A 24583-nucleotide genomic window follows, 5' to 3' on the forward strand; every position below is an offset into this window, starting at 1 on the left:
CTCAGTCACTTCAGTCACATCCAACTTTCTGCAATCCTATGGACTGCAGCCCACTAGGCTCATCTGTCCATGGGATTCTTCAGGCAAGAATACTGGAGTAGGTTGCCATGCCCTCCTTTAGAGGATCTTTCCAACTCATGGATCAAGCCCGTATTTCCTGTGTCTCCTGCATTGTAGGTGGATTCTTTACCCCCTGAGCCAACTGGGAAGCTTGTATTTTCTTCATACTCTCAATCAAAACAACATATTGTAATAGACTGAATGTAGATGCTGACACAAGAATCCTGCTATCTTCTATTAATCTGTAAATTAGGGACTTGCAAAATTATAAAACTAAACCATTTTTCTCACTACTTGAAAAAATACAGCTGTTTTTCATAAAATATATTATTTGTGTTAATATGTAACTATTTTAAAATAATGAGTTAATAAATATTTTAATAATTTCTCAGTTTTTATTTCTAATATGGTAAATTATAAGTAGATACAACCCACACAGACATGCTCTCTGGAATTCTTCATGATTTTTAAGAATGTAAAGATGGGATGGGGAGGGAGGTAGGGGGGATGTTCATGTGAGAGGAGACATGGGTTAACCTATGTCTGATACATGTTGATTTTTGGTAGAAACCAACACAATACTATAAAGCAATTATCCTTCAATTGAAAAAAAAAAAAAAGAGTTCAGAGAGATGCTGAGTCCTAAAGGTTTGTGAACCATTGACTGAATTGCTCTCTCCTCTCTGCCTGATCTATTTATGCAGGTTGGCTAAGACCTGGAGAGAATCAGAAGGGGCACTTACGCTATACATTTCTACTACCCTATTTTCAAGATGAGTACACTCCAGTAAGACTTAAGTAGAGGCAGTCAGCTGATCATACAGTGATGCAGAAAGCAAAGTACTACTGGTTACAAGCTATACTCTTCTCACCTGTAACTGGACCACCAGCTGAAGTCATGGGTGGCAGGAAGATTCCTGTTACTGGCTGGGATATTGATGTTTTCTGTTCCACTTGAAGAGGTTGCTGAACCTGAAAAGTGATACCCTCCTCTTCATCTTCTTCTAAATCTGAGAGGTGATAGATGGCATCCTTGGGCAACTGGGTAAAGCCTTTAGTGATGACACCTGGTCGTGGGTCAAGAATGGTTCCTAAATTTGGTTGAGCAAGTTGCTGCCATTGATGCAGAGTTTGTGATCCTGAGTATGCAAACAAAAAAAGGAACAGGTTTTAAATTTCCCACAAATATTAAATCTTGAAAGAAGCTAAAATTATGTGTGTAAAAAAGTAATGATAATAATAAAACTGTTTTTTCAGTCTTATTATTTTGGTAAAATTTGTACATTGAAGTTCTCTGTTGAAAACTAACAAGATGCTAAAGGTATGAATAATCATCTTTTTATTTCAAAAGTTAACTTTAAAAAGAACATCTAAAGCAGGGGTGAAAAAGCCAAGTCAACATGCTTAATAGGAACTAGAATGCTGAGGCAGTGATGAGAAGAGATATGTACAATGTGGGGCTGTGTTTTTCCAGGTGACAAAAATCAATATTCCTCTGTTTTGGAACTATGCTTACGAGCTTTGAACTCAAAAGCTAGGCTCCTATGTTGGAAGGCATCTTGAATTACAGTGATTTTTTGTATACTTCTCCACTGTGTTCATGTCCTTTCACCAGGATCTCAGGGAGAGTAGGAAAGCTAAGGAAATGATAAAAGGAGGACATATCCTCACTATTTCTGTCTGCAAATGCAGGTTAATGATCATCCCAAGTGCCTGCACCAGATGCAGTTGCTACTTGTCACTAAGAGTCATTTAATCCTAAAAATAGCTGCAAATATCTGCACTGACCATTAATAAAATGAACATAACACCTTTGAGTTTGAGAGGTCCTTCTAGGTTATCAACTCAAAATTCTGTCTAATGCAGACTCTTTTATGGTAATAGCAGAGGATCATTTGAAGATTGTCAATATTCCATGAAACAAAGAAATCTATTTTAAATTCAAGTCCCATTTTAAGACAGAATAGAAACTGACTTGAAATTAACAACATTTTCTAACTGAACAAAAGAAAAATACAGACACACATACCTCTAAGTAAAAGACACTCTTTGGGTAAAGAACTCTTTCTTGAAACAAAAGGTAGAGATGAAGTATTCCATCTAGATTATTTTTACTCATCTGTCATATCTCATTTATCTTATCATGAAAACTGCTATCAAGGATGTGTACATGCATTCTAAGTTGCTTCAGTCATGCCCAACTCTGTGCAACCCTACAAACTGTAGCCTGCTAGGCTCCTCTGTCCATGGGATTCTCCAGGCAAGAATACTGGAGTGGGTTGCTGTGCCCTCCTTCAGGGGGCCTTCCTAACCCAGGGATTGAACCCACATCTCTTACATCTTCTGCACTGGCAGGTGGATTCTTTTCCACTAGTGCTATCTGGAAAGCCCCACTATCAAGGATATTCCTCAGCAAAGGACAAGAAAAGATTACTTCTCTTCCCCCACATTTGTATAAAAACAACATCTGTAGAAGAGAACTGACAGCTGATGGCGTGGAGAATGCAAATCTCTTCATTAATTTTCCACAAAGTTCTGCAGTGCATGGTCACATGAACAGTGAAGATTTAGGGATAATAAAGATAGCTCCTGCACAATTACAAGAGACATGTCCTTTCCAGGGGAAGGCAAAACCATAAGCAACATCGCTTAGAAATGGCCCTCACTTATTACCTTCAAGGGGCTTGACAATTTGTAATTTTTCAGGCATAAAACCTCGAAGGCAACTGGCACTGCTTAGGTCTGTGATCTCCGATTGGTCGGTGTAGAGGGAGGCCAGGCTCTCTGTGGGCGTGCCACAGCCACTACCCTCTTCTTTCTGGTCAGCCAGAACTTGGATCTTCCGCTGCCATTCTTCTGCAAAGAACTGCTTCTCACTTAAGTAGTTCTGTCGCCGAAGACTAAGGCGATGAAGTGCTGTTGCCAAATCGCTCTCTGTAGAGGGTCCTGGTTGATCCGCCTTCTGGATGTTCCTATGGGAAAATCATATTCACTGACTACATCTGTGAGGGTCAGAAGCACAGCAAAGAGCTCTCCTTTCCACAATGGTGAATGTTCGAGAGACTGATCTTAAAAACACGTATTTTTCTTAGATAGCTGGAATACAGAAATAGTAACAAACCCAGATCTCTAATACTACATTGTACCATTTTTATAGATCATTTCAGATGACTTCAGATAGGCTATATTATGTTGTGTTTATTAAAATTTCTGTTTCACTTAATTCATTTAGCTATAAATGTTATCTTGTTTCACTGAATCTATAATACCATTGAGGGCAAGAGATATCATTATTTTATGTATTACTAAGAAATTAAAAATGCTACTCATTATACTACAACACATCATTAACAGCAAAAGATAAACAATTTCAAAAATATTAAAATGTGAAAAAATTTACTTTAGGCCATAAAATCCACTATGAATACTGCAGACATTTAAAAGAAAACAAGATTCATAAATACTGTATTTTCATAGTTCTGCAACACAGTTTTTCACTTCTCAAGATTAAAAAAATCGGAGATATCTTACAACTGATACCAAAAGAAAGAGTAGTAAGCCAAGTTTTAGGCATTCCACGTGTGAATTCACATAGATGTTCTTGTTAGATCTTTTCCTAAGGTAACTGTGTACAATGAGGTAGTATCAACACATAAGGCTACCATGGGTGCAGAATCTACCCCTAAGACCAGACAATACAATAAAAAACCCAGGGTAATGGACTTCTGCATTAGGAATGACTTCTCTCAGGTGCCAAACATCTAATTTTCAAAAACTTTCAGTTGACTTTCCAGTAATTCTCTTTAATTTCTAGTTAAACAAAATTCAATGAACTGAATTAATAAAAAAACAGAAACAGAAATCTCAATTTAAACAAATAGGAAATTAAGAGCAATCTAGTTTTCCTTAATAGGTATTCAAGATTATTGTTTATCGTAAAGGCACCAAAGCTGAAATTATGAGCACGGGTTATGAGAAACTATCATCTAATGCTATGCATAACTGCCAATGACCAAACAGATTCAAACAAATTTGATTCTGAACACAAAGACAGAGACTCAAATTTTGCCAAACCAGAGAAGAAAGAAGTAAAGAATTTTATAGTTCAATGCAAACTCCATTTTGAATATAATTAATTAAACCTTTCACTCCAGTGATCCGTCTAACGAATAATGATACAAGGCATCACTACTGAATTCGAACTGATAGTTCCTTTCAGTGTTGTCTTCAGACAGCACAGAACAATGCTGAAATTTGTGTGTGAATCCATGTTTCTTACCCTGGATCTTCCTCCAAGTTACTCTTCTGGGTTGTTTTGCCCTCTGTTGGTTCTAAGCCAGATTCAAATGGTTTTGCTGTCATGATGACACTCGAGCGGTTGGAGCCTGGGATGGGCAGTAGAATTGGGAATGGGACAGAGCGACCCCGGGTGTCATTGGCAGCCTTGACCGTGTCAAATACCCGTTTCTGTTGGGCTCTGTCAAAAAAGAAGTGTTTATTATTGCCACTGCCTACCATTGGAGTACTCTAGAAAAGATGCATGTAAATGCAGCTCATTAAAAACAAAGCCACCCTGAAGAGCCTCTGAAGTTTGGGAGAAATTATTAGAAAATAAATTTCAGGACAAGAGAATGCTCTCACAGATGGGAGCACTATCAGGAAAGAACTGAATAGTAAGAAGATATACTACTGAATCTCATAATACTGGTCACTTTGGATTGTAGCTGCTTTTCAATTTCCATCCCAATGGTCTAGTAACAACACATACGACCTGTACTTACTTTTGTTTAAAGAGAGAAGATTCCTCATCCAAACTCAACTTCTTACGCATGGTCCCCTCAATCTCAGCTGCCAGAGATTCCTAAGAAAAGAGTTTGAGGGTACTAACAGTGATTAACTAAGAAGCCTGTTATGAGAAATAAACGACCTTTCAATTATCTAATAGAATTCCCAGAATCCAATACTTTCAGTGTTATAGTAAAAGAAAACACAAGAAAACAGTCATAAGCTAAAATGCAGGGGAAGAAAAGAGACATTCTGGAAATGTAGCTTTTATACAAGAAACGACTACTTTTTCATCATATATATTTTTACAGGAAGCAATGGGAAAAGCCAATTATGATATATAAATGTATTACATATACAGATACACAAAAATAAAAGGTTTGAAAGGCTATAAACCAAGAGGTTAATAGTGATTCTGTGGAGGTCAGGATTTGATAGTATTTAACCATTTCTTTTTGGTCCTCTCTAGTTTCTAACTTTTCTATAATGAACATGTAAAGCTTTTACAATATAAAAAATTGTTTAAAATAAAAATCAGCAATCCTCTCCTTCCCCTGATCAAAGGTGAAAATTCAATTAGCATGGATGGTAGACTCAATGGGGCTGACAATGACTAGAATTGGAGGTACTGGTGTGAACTCATGATGTTAAATATGCATAGAAACATAAGATATGAATAGAAAGATAGATATACATGTGTTTATATGGGTGCATATGAACATACATATATTTCCTAGTTCTATCTGTTGAGAGGGACTGAAAGCAATAATAACTCTAGTGGCAAGGCATACCTAGCACCCAGATTTTGGTTCTAAGTATCATTCCTCACTAAAAATAACCAGAGCTCCTTGGAGAATGGCTGATCTGAAGGCCGGGCCAGGGAAAGGGCAAGAAGAGCCTGAAGGAGATCCTACTGACCACATCTGGGACAATTTAAGTATCAAAATAAAAAAGAGTAATGATGGCTTATAATCCACTGATTAAAATAGGAATTCATGGGTCTATACTGCATAACCTAAATGAACAAATGAATAAATAAATGAGACAGAAAAGTTCTGACAAAAGAATGCCAATTTTAAAAAGCTGAAAAAAAATGATGGAATTAAAAAGTCACCATTTGGCAACCATCATAGTAATAACTGAGTCAGATACATCCCAATTAATGGGTGCTAAAACTAGTGGGTAAAGCTTGATGGGGAACATAATATTTAAACAGTATCAAAGTATCACCCCAAAATAGTTATTTTGATCACTTGTTTAAAGTAGTATCTGACAATTTTCATCACTGAAAAGTTAATTAGTAATGTTAATTCAATTAACTAGTAATTAATTAACAATGACTAACCTTACAGTGAAAAAAAACTGGCAGATATTACCTTAACCAAGGGATCAAAGTTAATTAACATCATCAGTAATGGGACAAAAAGACAATGTGTGCCTCCCAATACAATGCACTGAGGAGAATATGGCATTATTTCTGCTGAAAATGCATTGCTGCTGCTAAGTTGCTTCAGTCGTGTCCGACTCTGTGCGACCCCATACACAGCAGCCCACCAGGCTCCCCCATCCCTGGGATTCTCCAGGCAGGAACACTGGAGTGGGGTGCCATTTCCTTCTCCAATGCATGAAAATGAAAAGTAAACGTGAAGTCGCTCAGTCATGTCCAACTCTTATCGACCCCATGGACTGCAGCCTACCAGGCTCCTCCATCCATGGGATTCTCCAGGCAAGAGTACTGGAGTGGGGTGCCATTGCATTACCTAAATCTAATTGTGGGGAAACAACAGACAAATCAAAACTGAAGACATTCTACAAAGGTCATAAATGACAAAACAAAGACAGAAGAACTGTTCCAGACTGTAACAACCCAATGCAATGTACCCTTCAAAGGTCATTGTTGGGACAATTGGCGAAATTTAAATGGGCTCTGTGGATGAGACAGTGATAGTATTGTATCAATGTCAATATCCTGGAGTTGATGGTTGTATGTGGTTAGGTAGGAGAATGTCCTTGAGAGGATCCTTTTTTTTTTTTAATACATACACACTGAAGTATTAAGGGGTAATAGGGTTACTAACAACCCTGTTACTCTCAAGGACCATCAAATCTTAAGCAAGTTTCCTTAAATACATAATATTTTTATCAGTTCCTTACCCCAGAGAAAACTCCATATGGCTGAGAGAAGTAGAGATGAGCTGCAGGGCTAGATCTACTGCGAAGTTCCTTTATTTCTTCTTGAGATTCATGTAGCATTCCAAGACACTCCATATTCCTGTCTTGTAACTCATGAAGCTGAAAGATTGGAGGGCGATTAGTGTACCTTATTATACTACAAAGTGACAACAGGAAAAAAAAAATTGAGATAAGTTTAAATTTTATCCAGAGGACTAACTTCATGAATTTAAATTTTCTACAAAGACTCTGAAACAGCCTAAGCAAGGAAAGTATATATATTTCCAGCTGCCAGATTTAGAGGTATCTTGGCCAGAATTATATACAAACATGATTTCCTAAAAATGTGAAAAGTAACTGAGACAACCATAGCTGTCAATTCAGTATTTAATGCTTCTTATATAAAAAAAAAAACTTATAGAGGAAGTATAGTAGCTATGGTCAAGTTAGTTTAGCACAATATTAGATATGTATATTTTTAAACATCTCTCTGAAGCTTGCAAATGACAAGATCAAGTCTATCAAGTCTATAAGATGTCAGGGTGCAGGTTTCTGTGGTGGTCGAGCAGTTAAGACTTCACCTGCCAGTGCTGGGGACAGTGGGTTCAATCCCTGGTCCAAAAAGATCCCACATGCCATGGAGCAACTAAGCCCATGTGCCACAACTACTGAGCCCAAGCTCTAGAGCCCATGAGCTGCAACTACTGAAGCCCATGCTCCACAACAAGAGAAGCCAACCACAATGAGAAGCATGCAACAGCAATTAGAAAGTAGGTCCTGCTCGCTGCAGCTAGAGAAAAGCCCGTAAACAGCAATGAAGACTCACCACAGCCAAAATAAATAAATAAATAAAATCTTAAAAAAAAAAAAAAAGATATCAGGGTACTCAATCGACATAAAACAGGTAGTTTCTTCTCCCTTGTTTCAGAAACTTTCTTTTATAGTTAGAATACATAAGTGTGTTAAAACAGTACATAATTTTCAGAGTACATTCTAACTTCAAAAGGTTCTTCAAGTGTATGTATTATGTGGACTAGATGATCAGCATCACTAGGGCTAGAGGTGCTTATTAAAAATGGAGATTGCCCGATCATACATTCCTAAAAAATCTTATAATCTCAAGGTTTCCCTGCTAAGAAGGATGTTGTCATGTTATTATTAGTTTTAGAGACAGAATTTTTAAAAAGCTTTATTTTGTAGATCTCATAATTTCATTTTAATCTTCTGTGGTTATTTCAAACCTGGTAATCATCTTTAATCATTCTTATTCACAAAGAAGAAAGAAACTATTAATTCCTCTCTCCCATATTACACAAGATAAAGGAAGATCTCATTACCTCCATTGTCAATTGTCTTTGGGCATCTTTGGAAGCTTGGAGGTGAAGTCTCAGTTCTTCCTTCTCAATCACATGCTAACAACATATTAAAAGAGACATATGAAACCTTCTCACGTAAAATAGAGGTTACTCTCTTTTTAAGACATCTGGAGAATGTTTTCCAGGGGAGAGTCCAAAGGAATAGCAAAAGCTAATTTTTCAAAAGCCAAACAATAGCAATAAAATGGGCAGAACACAAAATCCATCAAGGTGTTTAAAGGACAAAGAGCATGAGTCAGTAGTTCATACCACAACTTTCTGAGGAAAAGAGAATTCCATTTAATGGAAAGAAATAATGATCTGAAAGTAGTTATTCACGATATTTTATGACAGAAGACTAAAACAGGAGTCAGAAAGACTACAGCACTGTAAAAGGGCAGGGACTATGTTTATTTTGCTTAGCACTTAACAGAGTGCATAAGTATTAGGTCAGTGCTTAACAAACATCTGTTGAATGAATGAACCTACTTCTTTAAGTTTGTGCTGAAGATCTACAATCTGAGACAAGAGAGAGGAAATCTCTTCTTGGTATCGAATCAGTTCATCACTCTTCCCAGACAATTCTTCAGTCATTCTGGACATCTGAGCATTGGTTTCACCTGGAAAACAAAAATCTTTTAATTAATATAAATATAGGACATTAAACTATGGCCTGTGGGCCAAATCCTGTTTTGTAACAAGCACTGGGCTATCATGAATTGATTTTTCTTTAACATAAATTTAAAGTAATAAACCTGAATAACCCAACAGAGAAAACTGAAGGTTCTTCTGAAATAGACAAATGCTGGGAATTTAATAAGAGGCACTGAAGCCAAAAAGAGATAACTTATAAAGGCAAACAAGCTAAAGATTTTGCCTCTGTCTTTTTCTTTATGAAGGATAAAGCTGAAAAAAGATAGGTGAATTATATATGTTTGCAAGTGCTGAGACACTATGTTTTTGAGTAATCATCAGGGATATAAATAAGGTCCCAAAAGAAATGAGAATCAAACTCAACAAATATAACAAAGGCTATACACTTACAGAGAGATTCAAACTTTTTCTCTAGTAAAGCTGATCTTTTCCCAACTGATTTATTTTTTTTTTAATTTAGGTAATAATACATGAAAGCAAAATATGTTCCTTTATAGAAACACAGATACTCACTGAATGTTATCTTTTACACCATCATTTAAGCTCTAGTTTTGCTACTAATCAGTTTCCTGACTTTGGCAATCATATTCTCTACAGGACTATTTCTGCACCAACAACATAAGAGTTTTGGTTCCTTTCATTTTAATATGCTGTAACAGGCAGAAATATAGGTCTTTATTTAATGATGACAAAGATATTTCTTAAAAATACAAATGGAACTTTATTTAGAGTTGTGGGCTCAATGTTATATTCCAAGATTTTTAGTAACTATTTAAATTGTTTCTTGACATGTTTTTATTGAAATCATTGATCTAATTTCTGAGTTAGTGATACACTATGAAAGAATTACCCAGAGGCTATAAAACAGAACACATTAATACTTACGAAGTTCTTTAACACAATCACTGACAAGCTGCTGTTCTTTCTCTTCATAGGTAATAGTTTCTGTCTTTATGTGACAAGCCTTCAAGGGAAAAAAAATCAGTATGTGATAATATCTTCTAATGATTTTCTAGAATTAACTAAAGAAAACTTTTAATACTCATTTAAGATAAAAGTTCATCACTTGCAAAGGAAAACAAAAACTCATAAAGCTTTATCTATCACAAAATAAAGACTATGGAATAGGACACGACAAGTATCTCCCCCTTATTCCTTGCAGGGCCTTTGCACACCACCCCCAGCCCCTGCTCTCCATCATATGTCTCTGATAGGCTAATCCTCAGCCTCAACTAAAATGTCACTTGTTTAAGTAGCACTGCTTTGATCCATTCTCTGACCCTCCCCCATTATATAAGCTCATGAAACATTTTCCAATACAGTTCTTACCTTGGTTGTAATGATTTAGCTATTTGTGTAAAGTCCACAACATATATATTGTATGCTGTGGTTTCCCCTCTTTCACCTGTCAGCTTGCTATTCATTTTTCAGTGGGCTCTAAGTAACAGTGGAAGGTAATCAGTCACCTGTGCCTTAGCTGCCACCCACTCCACCCCCAATGGAAGGTCAATAGCAAGTCCTTAGTTATGCCATATTTCACCCCAGTGCTACCTAGACCTAAACCTTATAGCCTTTAAGGTAAAGGAGAGTGAGAAATAATGTGACTGTGCCTTGGATCGAAGAAGCATATTCTCTTCTTCCAGTTCCTTGAGCTTTTCCTGCAGCATGTCCAATTGCAGCAAACCTTGAGATAAGCTAAAGGACTCATTGAAGCGAAGAGGTGTAGAGCAGCTGGAATCAGTTTCACTCTCTTCAGAAGCAATGGAGACAATTCGAAGCAACTCATCTTTCTTGGACAGCTCATGCTGCAGTTGATTAACCTGCACATCAAAAGGGCTTGATTTACAAGATAGTCTTTATTTTACATTATTTACAAGTAATATACCTTCTAATTCATGGGGCAATTGTTTCTCGCCATAAAACAAAATCATAAAATCAGCTTCTAGGTTCTATTGATTAAAGTAATAAGAGCTAAAAAGAGAGTCAAAAGCCTCATATATTTCCTGAGCTATAATTTCAGAGCACTAACTCAATGAATATAGTTTTTTCTATAGTAGGTGAAAAGAAAAGCCAATTTCCATATTCAATATAATAGGAATATAGGAGGAAATTTCACATAAGGTGACATATTCACAGTTCAAAACAAAACAGAAGAAACTTCAAAATATCAGAATAGAGCCTTATTTCAAATTCTCATTCTAAAGGTATTTTTCCCCCATAATTTCCATTTTATTTATTTATTTTATTATTAAAATATTGTATTGGTTTTGCCATACATTGACATGAATCCACTGCAGGGGTACATGTGTTCCCCATCCTGAACCCCCCTCCCATCCCATCCCTCTGGGTCATCACCGTGTACCAGCCCCGAGCATCCTGTATCATGCATCCAACCTGGACTGGTGATTCATTTCACATATGATAATATACATGTTTCAATGCCATCCTCCCAAATCATCCCACCCTCCACCTCTCCCACAGAGTCCAAAAGACTGTTCTATACATCTGTGTCTCTTTTGCTATCTTGCATACAGGGTTATCATTACCATCTTTCTAAATTCCATATATATGTATTAGTATACTGTATTGGTGTTTTTCTTTCTGGCTTACTTCACTCTGTATAACAGGCTCCGGTTTTATCACCTCATTAGAACTGATTCAAATGTATTCTTTTTAATGGCTGAGTAATACTCCATTGTGTATATGTACCACAGCTTTCTTATCCATTTGTCTGCTGATGGACACTTAGGTTGCTTCCATGTCCTGGCTTTATAAATAGTGTTGCGATGAACAGTGGGGTACATGTGTCTCTTTCAATTCTGGTTTTCTCAGTGTGTATGCCCAGAAGTGGGATTGCCGGGTCGTATGGCAGTTCTATTTCCAGTTTTTTAAGGAATCTCCACACTGTTCTCCATAGTGGCTGTACTAGTTTGCATTCCCACCAACAGTGTAAGAGGGTTCCCTTTTCTCCACACCCTCTCCAGCATTTATTGCTTATAGACTTTTGGATCGCAGCCATTCTGACTAGCGGGAAATGGTACCTCATTGTGGTTTTGATTTGCATTTCTCTGATAATGAGTGATGTTGAGCATCTTTCAAGTGTTTGTTAGCCATCTGTATGTCTTCTTTGGAGAAAGGTCTGTTTAGTTCTCCGGCCCATTTTTTGATTGGGTCATTTATTTTTCTGCAATTGAGCTGCAGGAGTTGCTTCTATATTTTTGAGATTAATTCTTTGTCAGTTGCGTCATTTGCTATTATTTTCTCCCATTCTGAAGGCTGTCTTTTCACCTTGCTTATAGTTTCCTTTGTTGTGCAGAAGCTTTTAATTTGAATTAGGTCCCATTTGTTTATTTCATGAAATTAAAAGACGCTTACTCCTTGGAAGGAAAGTTATGACCAACCTAGATAGCATATTCAAAAGCAGAGACATTACTTTGCCAACAAGGGTTCGTCTAGTCAAGGCAATGGTTTTCCTATGGTCATGTATGGATGTGAGAGTTGGACTGTGAAGAAGGCTGAGCACCGAAGAATTGATGCCTTTGAACTGTGGTGTTGGAGAAGACTCTTGAGAGTCCCTTGGACTGCAAGGAGATCCAACCAGTCCATTCTGAAGGAGATCAGCCCTGGGATTTCTTTGGAAGGAATGATGCTAAAGCGGAAACTCCAGTACTTTTGGCCACCTCATGCGAAGAGTTGACTCATTGGAAAAGACTCTGATGCTGGGAGGGATTGGGGGCAGGAGGAGAAGGGGACGACAGAGGATGAGATGGCTGGATGGCATCACTGACTCGATGGACGTGAGTCTGGGTGAACTCCGGGAGTTGGTGATGGACAGGGAGGCCTGGTGTGCTGCGATTCATGGGGTCACAAAGAGCCAGACACGACTGAGCGGCTGAACTGAACTGAACTGTTTATTTTTGCTTTTATTTCCAATATTCTGGGAGATGGGTCATAGAGGATCTTGCTGTGATGTATGTCAGAGAGTGTTTTGCCTATGTTCTCCTCTAGGAGTTTTATAGTTTCTGGTCTTACATTTAGATCTTTAATCCATTTTGAGTTTATTTTTGTGTATGGTGTTAGAAAGTGTTCTAGTTTCATCCTTTTACAAGTGGTTGACCAGTTTTCCCAGCACCACTTGTTAAAGAGATTGTCTTTTCTCCATTGTATATTCTTGCCTCCTTTGTGGAAGATAAGGTGTCCATAGGTGTGTGGATTTATCTCTGGGCTTTCTATTTTGTTGCATTGATCTATATTTCTGTCTTTGTGCCAGTACCATACTGTCTTGATGACTGTGGCTTTGTAGTAGAGCCTGAAGTCAGGCAGGTTGATTTCTCCAGTTCCATTCTTCTTTCTCAAGACTGCTTTGGCTATTTGAGGTTTTTTGTATTTCCATACAAATTGTGAAATTATCTGTTCTAGCTCTGTGAAAAATACCGTTGCTAGCTTGATAAGGATTGCACTGAATCTATAGATCACTTTGGGTAGTATATTCATTTTCACTATATTGATTCTTCCAATCCATCAATATGGTATATTTCTCCATCTATTAGTGTCCTCTTTGATTTCTTTCACCAGTGTTTTATAGTTTTCTATATATAGGTCTTTTGTTTCTTTAGGTAGATATATTCCTAAGTATTTTATTCTTTTCATTGCAATGGTGAATGGAATTGTTTCCTTAATTTCTCTTTCTATTTTCTCATTATTAGTGTATAGGAATGCAAGGGATTTCTGTGTGTTGATTTTATATCCTGCAACTTTACTATATTCATTGATTAGCTCTAGTAATTTTCTGGTGGAGTCTTTAGGGTTTTCTATGTAGAGGATCATGTCATCTGCAAACACTGAGATTTTTACTTCTTTTCCAACTTGGATTCCTTTTATTTCTTTTTCTGCTCTGATTGCTGTGGTCAAAACTTCCAAAACTATGTTGAATAGTAGTGGTGAGAGAGGGCACTCTTGTCTTGTTCCTGACTTTAGGGGAAATGTTTTCAGTTTTTCACCACTGAGGATAATGTTTGCTGTGGGTTTATCATATATAGCTTTTATTATGTTGAAGTATGTTCCTTCTATTCCTGCTTTCTGGAGGGTTTTTTTTTTTTTTTTATCATAAATGGGTGTTGAATTTTGTCAAAGGCTTTCTCTGCAACTATTGAGATAATCATATGGCTTTTATTTTTCAATTTGTTAATGTGGTGTATTACGTTGATTGATTTGCAGATATTGAAGAATCCTTGCATCCCTGGGATAAAGCCCACTTGGTCATGATGTATGATCTTTTTAATGTGTTGTTGGATTCTGATTGCTAGAATTTTGTTAAGGATTTTTGCATCTATGTTCATCAGTGATATTGGCCTGTAGTTTTCTTTTTTTGTGGCATGTTTGTCAGGTTTTGGTATTAGGGTGATGGTGGCCTCATAGAATGAGTTTGGAAGTTTACCTTCCTCTGCAATTTTCTGGAAGAGCTTGATTAGAATAGGTGTTAGCTCTTCTCTAAATTTTTGGTAGAATTCAGCTGTGAAGCCGTCTGGTCCTGGGCTTTTGTTTGCTGGAAGAGTTCTGATTACAGTTTCAATTTCCATGCTTGAGATGGGTCTGTTAAGATTTTCTTTCTTCCTGGTTCAGTTTTGGAAAGTTGTACTTTTCCAAGAATTTGTCCATTTCTTCCAAGTTGTCCATTTTATTGGCATATAATCGCTGATTGTAGTCTCTTATGATCCTTTGTATTTCTGTGTTGTCTGTTGTGATCTCTCCATTTTCATTTCTAATTTTATTGATTTGATTTTTCTCCCTGTGTTTCTTGATGAGTCTGGCTAATAGTTTGTCAATTTTATTTATCCTTTCAAAGAACCAGCTTTTGGCTTTGTTGACTTTTGCTATGGTCTCTTTTGTTTCTTTTGCATTTATTTCTGTCTTAATTTTAAAGATTTCTTTCTTTCTACTAAACCTAGGGTTCTTCATTTCTTCCTTTTCTAGTTGCTTTAGGTGTAGAGTTAGGTTATTCATTTGACTTTTTTCTTGTTTCTTGAGGTATGCCTGTATTGCTACGAACCTTCCCCTTAGCACTGCTTTTACAGTGTCCCACAGGTTTTGGGTTGTTGTGTTTTCATTTTCATTCATTTCTATGCATATTTTGATTTCTTTTTTGATTTCTACTGTGTTTTGTAGGTTATTCAGCAGCATGTTGTTCAGCCTCCATATGTTGGAATCTTTAATAGTTTTTCTCCTGTAGTTTAGATCTAATCTTACTGCATTGTGATCAGAAAAGATGCTAGGAATGATTTCAATTTTTTTGAATTTACCAAGGCTAAATTTATGGCCCAGAATGTGATCTATCCTGGATAAGGTTCCATGTGAGCTTGAGAAAAAGGTGAAATTCATTGTTTTGGGGTGAAATGCCTATAGATATCAATTAGGTCTAATTGGTCTATCGTCCTTTAAAGTTTGTGTTTCCTTGTTAATTTTCTGTTTAGTTGATCTATCCATAGGTGTGAGTGGGGTATTAAAGTCTCCCACTATTATTGTGTTATTGTTAACTTCCCCTTTCATACTTGTTAGCATTTGTCTTACATATTGCGCTGCTCCTATGTTGGGTGCATATAGATTTATAATTGCTGTATCTTCTTCTTGGATTGATCCTTTGATCATTATGTAGTGTCCTTCTTTGTCTCTTTTCACAGCCTTTGTTTTAAAGTCTATTTTATCTGATATGAATATTGCTACTCCTGCTTTCTTTTGGTCTCTATTTGCGTGGAATATCTTTTTCCAGCCCTTCACTTTCAGTCTGTATGTGTCCCTTGTTTCAAGGTGAGTCTTTTCTAGACAACATACATAGGGGTCTTGTTTTTGTATCCATTCAGCCAGTCTTTGTCTTTTGGTTGGGGCATTCAACCCATTTACATTTAAGGTAGTTATTGATAAGTATGATCCCATTGCCATTTACTTTATTGCTTTGGGTTTGACTTTATACACCCTTTCTGTGTTTCCTGTCTAAAGAAGATCCTTTAGAGTTGGTTTGGTGGTGCTGAATTCTTTGAGCTTTTGCTTGTCTGTAAAGCTTTTGATTTCTCCTTCATATTTGAATGAGATCCTTGCTGGGTACAGTAATCTGGGCTCTAGGTTATTTTCTTTCATCACTTTAAGTATGTCCTGCCATTCCCTCCTGGCCTGAAGAGTTTCTATTGAAAGATCAGCTGTTATCCTTATGGGAATCCCGTTGTGTGTTATTTGTTGTTTTTCCCTTGCTGCTTTTAATATTTGTTCTTTGTGTCTGATCTTTGTTAATTTGATTAATATGTGTCTTGGGGTGTTTTGCCTTGGGTTTATCCTGTTTTGGATTCTCTGGGTTTCTTGGACTTGGGCGATTATTTCCTTCCCCATTTTAGGGAAGTTTTCAACTACTATTTCCTCAAGTATTTTCTCATGGTCTTTTTTTTTGTCTTCTTCTGGGACTCCTAAAATTCAAATGTTGGGGCATTTAACCTTGTCCCAGAGGTCTCAGAGATGTCCTCATTTCTTTTAATTCGTTTTTCTTTTTTCCTTTCTGTTTCATTTATTTCTACCATTGTATCTTCTACCTCTGTTATTCTACTGTTGGTTCCCTCCAGAGTGTTTTTGAACTCATTTATTGCATTATTCATTATATATTGACTCTTTTTTATTTCTTCTAGGTCCTTGTTAAACCTTTCTTGCATCTTCTCAATCCTTGTCTCCAGGCTATTTAACTGTAACTCCATTTTGTTTTCAAGATTTTCGATCATTTTCACTATCATTATTCAAAATTCTTTATCAGGTAGATTCCCTCTCTCTTCCTTTTGTTTGGTTTGGTGGGCATTTAACCTATTCCTTTACCTGCTGGGTATTTCTCTGCCTCTTCATCTTATTTATATTGCTGTGTTTGGGGTGGCCTTTCTGTGTTCTGGCAGTTTGTGGAGTTCTCTTTATTGTGGAGTTTCCTCCCTGTGGGTGGGGTTGGTTGGACGGGTGGCTTGTTAAGATTTCCTGGTTAGGAAAGCTTGTGTTGGTGTTCTGATGGGTGGAGCTGTATTTCTTCTCTCTGGAGTGCAATGAAGTGTCCAGTAATGAGTTATGAGATGTCAGTGGGTTTGGAGTGACTTTGGGCAGCCTGTATATTGAAGCTCAGGGCTATGTCACCGTGTTGCTGGAGAATTTGTGTGGTATGTCTTGCTCTGGAACTTGTTGGCCCGTGGGTGGTGCTTGGTTTCAGTGTAGGTGTGGAGGTGTTTGATGAGCTCCTATCAATTAATGTTCCCTGGAGTCAGGAGTTCTCTGGTGTTCTCAGGATTTGGACTTAAGCCTCCTGCTTCTGGTTTTCATTCTTATTCTTACAGCAGCCTCAAGGCTTCTCCATCTGTTACTTCCAAGGCGGTTCCCTCTGTTTTAGCTTCTTCTGTTTGCTGGTCTCTTCAGTGTCTAATTTCCGCCCTGACACAAGGGGGCGGTGGTGGACACTTTTTTAGGCTCCCTTGTTCAGTCGTGCTGTGGGGAGGGAGGAACACTGCAAACAAATAACACTGGCATGTGCTTGCAGTGTCTCAGCCACACTGGGTTTGCCCCCGCTCATGGCGTGTGTACTTTCCCTGTCTACACTGCTTAGGCTCTAGGTTGCTCTGACGGAAACTGCTGCGGCCAGCCCTGGGTTGTATGCACTTCCCAGGTCTAAGCCGCTCAGGTTCAGGTACTCGGGTACTCCTCAAATGCACAGACTAGGTTGGGCCTGCGTTTTGTGCCCTTCCCACGTCCGAGCAGCTCAGGTGACCAGGTGTTTGGCGAGCACGGTTGCTGTGACTTATCACCTCCCCCGTCCCTCCCACTCGGCTTTCTGGGTGTACAACTGGTGCACCTTCTCAGGTGGATGTCAACCGTCCAGAATCCCAAGAAGTCTTGGTTAGCAATGAAGCCTGCTTACAGTTTGGTAAAGGGTGCCTCTCTGGGGCCGCGATTGCCCCCTTCCGGCTCTGGCTGCCCTCGCCTGCTTGTCTCTAGTGGGGGATGAGTCGGTCTGCAGCCAGCTAGCTCTGCTCAGTCTTTTGTTCTGGGAGTGGGCCTACTAGTGTCTTAGGTTAGGGCTTTTCGCGTAGCTCTAGTCAGTTCTTTGTTCTGTGAGTGGGCCTATTAGTGTCTTAGGTTAGGGCTTTTCGCGTAGCTCTAGTCAGTTCTTTGTTCTGTGAGTGGGCCTATTAGTGTCTTAGGTTAGGGCTTTTCGCGTAGCTCTAGTCAGTTCTTTGTTCTGTGAGCGGGCCTGGAGGTGTCTTAGGTTAGGGCTTTTCGCAGGGTACCTATCCCACAGTCTGGTTTGCTCTCAAGTTAGTTCCCTCAGATTGCCCTCAGGACATTCAGGCCTGGTCCTTACTCTAAGCAATGCAGCCCACACCTCCCTGCCCAGCCACCGCTTGCTAGTGGCCGATGTGGGCATCTCTGCTGCTTCTCTGCTGGGGGAGTTATCGTTGGGCACAGAATCTGTGGGTTTTAATTATTTATTTATTTTTCCTCCTGGTTATGTTGCCCTCTGAGGTTCCAAGGCTCGCCACAGACTCACCAGTGAGAGTGTTTCCTGGTGTTTGGAAACTTCTGTCTTTTTTAAGACTCCCTTCCCGGGATGGATCTCCGTCCCTAACCTCTTTTGTCTCTCTTTTTATCTTTTATATTTTTTCCTACCTCCTTTTGAAGACAATGGGCTGCTTTTTGGGGTGCCTGATGTCCTCTGACGGCATTCAGAAGTTGTTTTGTGGAGTTTACTCAGCGTTCAAATGTTCTTTTGATGAATTTGTGGGGCATAAAGTGGTCTCCCTGTCCTATTCCTCCATCATCTTAGGACCGCATCTAAGCTGTGTGACTCTATATGACTTACCAACTTTAATTCTAGGGAATTAGTACTTTAAACTCAAAGGCTTGACTGTTACTAAACACGATATCTTTATATAAAATATAAATGAAACTAGATAACAAGTTAAAAATTTTTTCCTTTTCTTGTTTGGGTTTTTGAAAAAAGATACTTTCTTTGGGTATCTATTACTTTGGGGTATATTTTAAAATACTAAGATAATACAAAAAGTCTACACAAAGGAATAAGAATAAAGTGTTAGAATTTGCAACCCAATGGTCTATACAGTCCATGGAATTCTCCAGGGCAGAATACTGGAGTTGGGAGCCTTTCCCTTCTACAGGGGATCTTCTCAACGCAGGGATCGAACCCAGGTCTCTTGCATTGCAGGTGGATTCTTTACCATTGAGCCACAAAGGAAGCCCCCAAATACTGGAATAGGTAGCTTATCCCTTGTCCAGTGGGTCTTCCTGACCCAGGAATTGAACCAGGGTGTCCTGCATTGCAGGCAGATTCTTTACCACCTGAGCTATCAGGGAAGCCATTAGAATCTAAACAGGATGCCACAAGTACGGTAGGTACTCAATATAGACTTTATATTGACCAAGGTAGAGTCACATGAGTACTCCTCTGTACATTAACATTTCATTTCTCTACTGGTTAGTTCAATGGATACCAACAGTTAACATGTGCTGGTATTATCTGTCTACCTATTGTCATCATTTCAGGGACACCAGGAAAATAAATTCTCCATTTCCCAAATCTAACTGTTTCATGCTGCAAATACTTGATCCAAGACATACTTGATCAAAGGCTTGTCCCAGTTGCTCCTCCAGGGTTTCATTCTGCTCAGACAATGCATGGTTCCTCTTTAAGAGAGCTTGTCCAATTCGAGCAGCTAGCTCCAGATCACGATCCCTCTGTTAAAACACCAAATACATGTCTTGAGTACAAACAAAATTAAGTAGTAGTTTAGAAATCCTGCAATCATTAAAAGTAATGTCCTAGAAAGCATCAAGGCCCATTTTAATGCCCAGATATACAAACGAATACAGGGCCTGACACACAAATGGTGTTTAAAATATGTGGTCAAATGGATGACCACCGTAGTTATAAATGCAAGAGAGTATTTCCTTATATTAAGTGAGATTTATTGATCATCCTATTAGTTAGGATACAGCAACTCTATCTTTAAACTTATGATATGCAAATTTAATAGCTTCTAAACGATCTTCAAGGTTTACTTTTTGTACTGGAGAAAAAGGACACATTCCTACCTCTGCCAGGAGATGTGTAACCATGTCGATGTCATTGTAAGTTTTGGTCATCTGCTCCACCCTGTCTGTGCCTAGAACTAAGATAGTTAAAACAACTGTTTATAGGATATAGAAATAACACAAAGTTTTAAATATTCATAAGAATTGAAAGATAACAACACAACAAACAACTCAGGCTTTTACAAAAAGTTATTTAGAATAAAAATACAGGTGAAAAAAGAAAAAGAAAGTAGATAGTTCACACGTTAGACAGTCAGGACAGACCAATTACTACAAACAAAATGTATATCATACAATGAATTAAGAAAGTATCAACTGGTCACAGGGTAGTCACCTCCTGACTATCTTCTCTTTCTGTGGTAAGACTGGAATTTTGTCTCACTCATGTTAGAAGATATAGGCCAGAGAATTAACTGAATCGTTTTATACCCTAGTCTAAAGTTATTGAGGGGTGAGTTTGTGAGGAGTTATTAAAAAAACTAAGATCATGGCATCTGGCCCCATCTCTTCAGCAAATAGATGGGGAAACAATGGAAACAGTGACAGACTTTATTTTCTTGGGCTCCAAAATCACTGCAGATGGTGATGGCAGCCATGGAATTAAAAGACACTTGCTCCTTGGAAGAAAAGCTATGACCAACATAGACAGAATATTTAAAAGCAGAGACATTACTTTGCTGACATAGGTCCATCTAGTTAAAGTTATGGTTTTTCCAGTACTCATGTATGAATGTGCAAGTTGGACCATAAAGAAAGCTGAGTGCCGAAGAACTGAACTGTGGTGTTGGAGAAGACTCTTGAGAGTCCCTTGGACTGCAAGGAAATCAAACCAGTCAATCCTAAAGGAAATCAGTCCTAATATTCATTGGAAGGACTGATGCTGAAGCTGAAACTCCAATACTTTGGCCACCTGATGTGAAGAACTGACTACTTGGAAAAGACCCTGATGCTGGGAAAGATTCAAGGCAGGAGGAGAAGGGGACAGAGGATGTGATGGTTGGATGGCATCACCGACTTGATGGACATGAGTTTGAGCAAGCTCCAGTAGTTGGTGATGGGCAGGGAAGCCTGGCATGCTGCTGTCCATGAGGTTGCAAAGTCGGACATGACTGAGTGACTGAACTGAATGTATAAAGGAAATTAATTAGAATTCTGTTGTGATTATTTTGAACATCTGTGATTAGCTATCATGTGAGCTAATATCAATAAATAAGGAATAGGACTTGCAGGACTTTTTGTAGTTTTATTGTGAATCATAACCCTTTTTAGTTTTAAAATTCTTTTTCTTTATAATAAACTTCATCATAGGTAGGCCCTTGCTATAAAATGAATTGTATATTATTATATTCCTTGTATTACTCAAATCCATTATTTCTGACACTCCAAATTCAAGAATTGCACTTGACTAATTTAGCTCCAAAGAAAAGAACAGATAGGACCCTAATGATTGTACAAGCACAATAAGCAATACCTTTCTAAAGCCAATGATGCATAATAAGAGAGGAACTTTTGACTTTGAAGAGCATTAATGAAACAGACTTGGGTTTGATTTAGACTGATTTTATAATTTGTTTGCCGTGAAATGTGAAAAAGCAGAGATTTGAAGCAGACAAGCTGAATTCATGTATTTGAGTGAACTTGAACAAGTCACTTATCCCTTCTGAGATTCAGATTCATATTTATAATATGGAGGTGACAGCATCTCACAAGGCCATTAGGAGGTTCAAATATGATAATTTACTAAGTACTATTTAATAAACTGCTGCTGCTGCTGCTAAGTCACGTCAGTCATGTCCGACTGTGTGACCCCATAGACGGCAGCCCACCAGGCTCCTCCGTCCCTGAGATTCTCCAGGCAAGAACATTGGAGTGGGTTGCCATTTCCTTCTCCAATGCATGAAAGTGAAAAGTGAAAGGGAAGTCGCTCAGTCGTGTCTGACTCTTCTCGACCCCAGGGACTGCAGCCCACCAGGCTCCTCCGTCCATGGGATTTTCCAGGCAAGAGTACTGGAGTGGGGTGCCATCGCCTTCTCCAAATAAACTGCTAAGTATCATATAACTATTCATAGCTATACTCTTTAAACACAACTGGTATGTATGAAACAGCCTCAATTTAAAATTCTCTGTAAACAATGCACTGACTTGGCAGCAGAAACTATGAGTTAAGTTATCTTTAGTTCCTTGGACCCATCTTAACACTTAAGATTGCTCAAAAGACACCAGTAGACAGGTTTTACTTTAATCTGAGCCTTTAATTTTTCTTCCCAGCTTCACTGCTCAAAATGAAAATAGCCATTACCCAGAGCAAATTATTAATGACAGTCTTAGTTGTTGGATTGTCAGTGTTAAGAGATTGCTGGAAAAATTTTAAACTGAAAACTAACAACAACAGCAACAAAAACAAAAAAAACTAGAAACATTTTTATTACAAAAGAATTTTTATTTACAAGTAGATAAAATGGCTCTGTACTTTAACCACACAGGGATAAAAGAAATAGGCTTTTGGGCCTAAGGAATTTTCACAGTTTAACTTGGTAGCATAGCTCAGGAACAAAGATTAAAAATTAAGGCAGATACATACAGTGTGTGGTCTCTTCTACTTCCGGTCTCAATAATGGGGGGGGTGGGGAATTCAAGTCAATATAACTACACTCTAAACTACAAAAAACTAGCCAATGTTTGAAAAGACAAATGTAACACAGTGCAGTGAGTCTCAACTCCAGATTCTAACTGAGTTCATTTGGAGGGACCCCAGGGCACAGTAGTAAGGAAAACACGCCAGATGTTATAATGTGAAGCTAGGGATGAGAACCACTGAGCCAGGATTAACACTCAAAGTAAGAACCAGGAATCCTGGAAACTCAGTTAAAGACAGTTTTTATACAACTAATTTAAAAACTGCAAGATATGGCTTATATTATATGACTGACAAGAGTTGAAGATGAAGTGGAAATTTTAATTTGAAGTAAAACCTGTAAATTAAGAATGTAATAACATTATGAGATACAAGTCACACATGATAAAAGGGGACTTGAAAATGAAGGACCCAGGAATTATAGAAATGTCTGGAATAAAATACATTTTAGTGAGGAGAAACTAAAATATATTTCCTATAAATGCTAACCATCTGTCATAGTCTGATAATTTCAAGCTGAACCTTAAGAAGATATCTCCTTTAATGATCTAATTTTCTTATATGAGGAAACCTGACTGAGAGGAATTATGTGACATGTCTAAGATGGCAAAGCAAACTATTAGTGGCAAAGCCAAGATATAATAAGGAGGTGATAGCAGCTTCCACCTAAGTCCTAAGTCCTAAGAAAAAGCTTGGGGCTGCTCATTCTCAATGATGGGCTCTTTACACCATGTTGCTTTTTCTACCATAGTACCACCAAGATCAAAAGGCTCTTATCTGATGAAATATTAGAGTACTTATCTGTGAACACAAGTTATAAAACAACATAGGTCCTGATTTTGTTTTTAAGGTGTGAGTATATCTATACATCAGAGAAGGCAATGGCACCCCACTCCAGTACTCTTGCCTGGAAAATCCCATGGACGGAGGAGCCTGGTGGGCTGCAGTCCATGGCGTTGCTAAGAGTCAGATACGACTGAGCGACTTCACTTTCACTTTTCACTTTCATGTATTGGAGAAGGAAATGGCAACCCACTCCAGTGTTCTTGCCTGGAGAATCCCAGGGACGGGGGAGCCTGGTGGGCTGCCGTCTATGGGGTTGCACAGAGTCGGACACGACTGAAGTGACTTAGCAGCATATCTATACATATCTATACACAAGAGAGGTTGAAAGAACATACATCAAAATGTTAATAGTGATGATCTCTGAGTATGGATTATAGTTGATTTGTTGTTTTCTTGTCAGCTTTTTGCTAATTTTCAATGAAGAACAAATGTTATCTTTGCAATAAAAAAATAGCAGCTCTTAGTTCAGTTCAGTCACTCAGTCGTGTCTGACTCTTTGTGACCCCATGAACCGCAGCACGCCAGGCCTCGCTGTCCATCACCAACTGTTGGAGTCTACCCAAACCCATGTCCATTGAGTCAGTGATACCATCCAACCATCTCATCTTCTGTTGTCCCCTTCTTCTCCTGCCCTCAATCTTTCCCAGCATCAGGGTCTTTTCAAATGAGTCAGCTCTTCACGTCAGGTGGCCAAAGTATTGGAGTTTCAGCTTCAACATCAGTCCTTCCAATGAACACCCAGGACTGATCTGCTTTAGGATGGACTGGTTGGATCTCCTTGCAGTCCAAGGGACTCTAAAACACCACAGTTCAAAAGTATCAATTCTTCGGTGCTCAGCTTTCTTTATAGTCCGACTCTCACATCCATACATGACTACTGGAAAAACCATAGCCTTGACTAGACAGACCTTTATGGACAAAGTAATGTCTCTGCTTTTTAATATTCTGTCTAGGTTGG

General features: G+C 38.3%; 1 protein-coding gene across 3 annotated transcripts in view; it reads right to left on the bottom strand.

The window, feature by feature from the left end:
- TRAK2 (trafficking kinesin protein 2) overlaps positions 1-24583 on the bottom strand; it is a 73623-nt gene that overhangs the window by 8720 nt on the left and 40320 nt on the right. For all 3 annotated transcript variants that reach the window (XM_070770198.1, XM_019975021.2, XM_070770197.1), the window contains exons 4-14: positions 20145-20221; positions 19671-19787; positions 10637-10846; positions 9912-9990; positions 8862-8992; positions 8355-8429; positions 7000-7137; positions 4842-4921; positions 4340-4537; positions 2734-3032; positions 933-1199 (exon numbers count right to left, since the gene is read on the bottom strand). In XM_070770198.1, coding sequence (XP_070626299.1) covers positions 933-1199; positions 2734-3032; positions 4340-4537; positions 4842-4921; positions 7000-7137; positions 8355-8429; positions 8862-8992; positions 9912-9990; positions 10637-10846; positions 19671-19787; positions 20145-20221 — 1671 coding nt within the window. The remainder of the gene's footprint in view (positions 1-932; positions 1200-2733; positions 3033-4339; positions 4538-4841; positions 4922-6999; positions 7138-8354; positions 8430-8861; positions 8993-9911; positions 9991-10636; positions 10847-19670; positions 19788-20144; positions 20222-24583) is intronic.

The sequence above is a fragment of the Bos indicus genome, chromosome 2, assembly GCF_029378745.1.
Source record: "Bos indicus isolate NIAB-ARS_2022 breed Sahiwal x Tharparkar chromosome 2, NIAB-ARS_B.indTharparkar_mat_pri_1.0, whole genome shotgun sequence".
In the NCBI taxonomy this organism is placed as follows: domain Eukaryota; kingdom Metazoa; phylum Chordata; class Mammalia; order Artiodactyla; family Bovidae; genus Bos; species Bos indicus.